Here is a 2,431-nt window from a genome sequence, read left to right as displayed (position 1 = left end):
GGCAACACAGTGAGACTGTCTCAAAAAGAAAAGAAAAAGTAAATAAAAGAATGCATCTCGAATGGTACAGCTTTGAGCTAGAGTTCCCCAGATTATGCCCCACCCCTTGCTTTAGGCATGTGTGGAGGTGGAACCCTGTCTCTCATCACATGCTTCTTTACTCTTGGTTTTCAGGCCTGGATCAGTGACATTCGAGCAGGAACCGCCCCTTCATGCAGGAACCACATCAAATCAAGCTGCAGCTTGATCGCGTTCAACTCCGACCATCCAGGTAGGGAGTGGCCATGAATGTGGAGATTCGCTCACGTATTTGGTCATCGTCACCATAGATGGGGTGGGGAGCAGGGGCAGGCTTGGTTTGGTTGGAGACTTGGAACAGAACTGCCTTGGGGAGCTCAGAGGTGAGCCCCATGCCAGGCTTTAGACCCCCACAAACTGGTCCAAGCGCAGTAATCTGATTGCTTTTGATTAGGGCATGTGTGTGTACAAACCACATGCAAGAGCATGGCCAGGAGGGCTGGGAGGGGACTGATGCTTGTATTTCCAGCTGTCCCCCTGTGCTCCCTGCTCCTCATCTTCAGGCCCTGGATGGCTGGGGACAGTAGGAACACAAAGGTTTGAAAATCCCATGTTTTGGTTGGCACTCTCTTGATTGATACTGGTAACTCAGACCCTCAAGCTGGCTTAAGCAATAAATGGATAACGTTTTAACCTAACTAAGAGGTCAGGGGCTTCAGGCAGATTGGTACCCAAAGGCTCACATGTACTGTTGGCCCTGACCTCTCTGGGTCTCTCAACTCTGCCACCTTGGGTGTTGGCTTCCTCCTCAAGTAAAGGTGGGAAAGTGGCAGATGGTAGCCACAAACCCCATACAAAAGCCCCCAGCCCCTTTTGTATGACCCATGTGAAAAAGAAAGGACCTCTCACCTAATGTCTTCTGCATCCATCCGAGGCATGGATGGCTCATGCATGGGGCCAGAACCTACCCATAGGCCATTGCTATGTGCAGAGGATATGATCTTGTGATTAGTGGAGGCTCTGGGAAGGTCTGAAGCTGAGCTGCTGGGTTTCATCTCCTCTGGGAGCGCTGGGCGAGGAGGTCGGTGGTCCTCCTTCAGGTGGGGCCTGAAGTCAGAGCCCCCGTGTTTGTTTAACAGGTGTACTGGGCATTGTGCCTCTGCAAGGCCAAGGAGAAGACAAGCGACGCGTGGCCCACCTGAGCTGCCATTCAGGTGAGTGGGTGTCTAACTAGTGGGTGAAGCCTGAAACTTGCACCTCCCTCTCCAGCGCCAGAAATTCATCCTCACCTGGCCCCACCGCCCCACGGTTTGCCAGGTCCCTCCTGTCACCCTGTCTGTGCACTCTCTCAGAAATGGTGGGGCTCAGAAGGCTTCCTCCTGGTGTAGAATTCCGGCCTGGGCAGAGAGAATGGAAGCTGTGTGCTCCGGTTGTAAGCTGGATGGAGCGGGGTGTGCAGTGGCCACCCCAGGCTCCAGGTTGATGCTGGCTCCCTGTCCCTGCCGAGGACTGCACGCTGGATGGCTCTGAGCCCTCCGTCTTCTCCTGGAGCCCCCTCTCCAGCAGGCATCCTCCCCAGCCCAGCCACTCGGGGCCCTCCAAGGAGGTGGCTGTGCTGGGCTGCAGGGGTGGAGATGGGCTGTCACAAAGAGACCTTTTGTGTCCCGCAGCTGCTTCTGGGAGCGCCCAGCAGCCTGCCTGGCAGACTGCCTGCCTTGAGGGAACAGTTTGCTCTCCTCAGATGGAGGCAGAGCGGCCCAGCTGGCCTCACCTCTCCCTGTCCAGCTGCAGCGGCCACGGGCCCAGTCTCTCTGGCCTGCATTCCTGGCTGCTTGTTGGGAGGCCTTCGGGTGAGGGAAGGCAGCTGATGCCTCGTCCTCAGGCTGGATATGCAGGGCCGTGGAGGGATTCTGATGGTGATAATGATGGTGGTTAATAACAACAGTAAAGATTTATGGAGAGTGCTCTCTGTACTAAGTATGTTAGCTGAGTTTTCTCATCTAAACTTTTTTTTTTTAACTTTTAAAAAATATATACAGACAAGGTCTTGCTGTATTGCCCAGGCTGTTCTCAAACTCCTGGGCTCAAGCAGTCCTCCCAAGTGAGCCTCCCAAAGTGCTAGCATTACAGGTGTGATCCACCATGCCCAGCCAACATTACCTGTTTTTTGTTTGTTTTTGTGACAGGGTCTTGCTCTGTCACTCAGGCTAGAGTGCAGTAGCATAATCATGGCTCACTGCAGCCTTGACCTCCTGGGCTCAAGCAATCCTCCCACCTCAGCCTTCCAAGTTATCAGGACCACAGGCGTATGTCACCACCCCTCCGGCTAATTTTTAAAAATTTTTTGTAGGCCGGGCGCGGTGGCTCAAGCCTGTAATCCCAGCACTTTGGGAGGCCGAGACGGGCGGATCAC

At 54.1% G+C, this 2,431-nt stretch overlaps 1 protein-coding gene across 1 annotated transcript in view; it reads left to right on the top strand.

Annotated features, from left to right (window-relative positions):
- LOC105525628 (mitochondrial import inner membrane translocase subunit TIM16) overlaps positions 1–2,431 on the top strand; it is an 83,682-nt gene that overhangs the window by 2,655 nt on the left and 78,596 nt on the right. The window contains exons 2-3 of the mRNA XM_011961314.1: positions 175–271; positions 1,158–1,232. Of these exons, the coding sequence (XP_011816704.1) occupies positions 175–271; positions 1,158–1,232 (172 nt within the window). The remainder of the gene's footprint in view (positions 1–174; positions 272–1,157; positions 1,233–2,431) is intronic.

Source organism: Colobus angolensis, unplaced genomic scaffold (assembly GCF_000951035.1).
Source record: "Colobus angolensis palliatus isolate OR3802 unplaced genomic scaffold, Cang.pa_1.0 Scaffold55, whole genome shotgun sequence".
NCBI classification, from domain to species: Eukaryota; Metazoa; Chordata; class Mammalia; order Primates; family Cercopithecidae; genus Colobus; species Colobus angolensis.
This window is presented reverse-complemented; position numbering and strand designations above follow the sequence as displayed.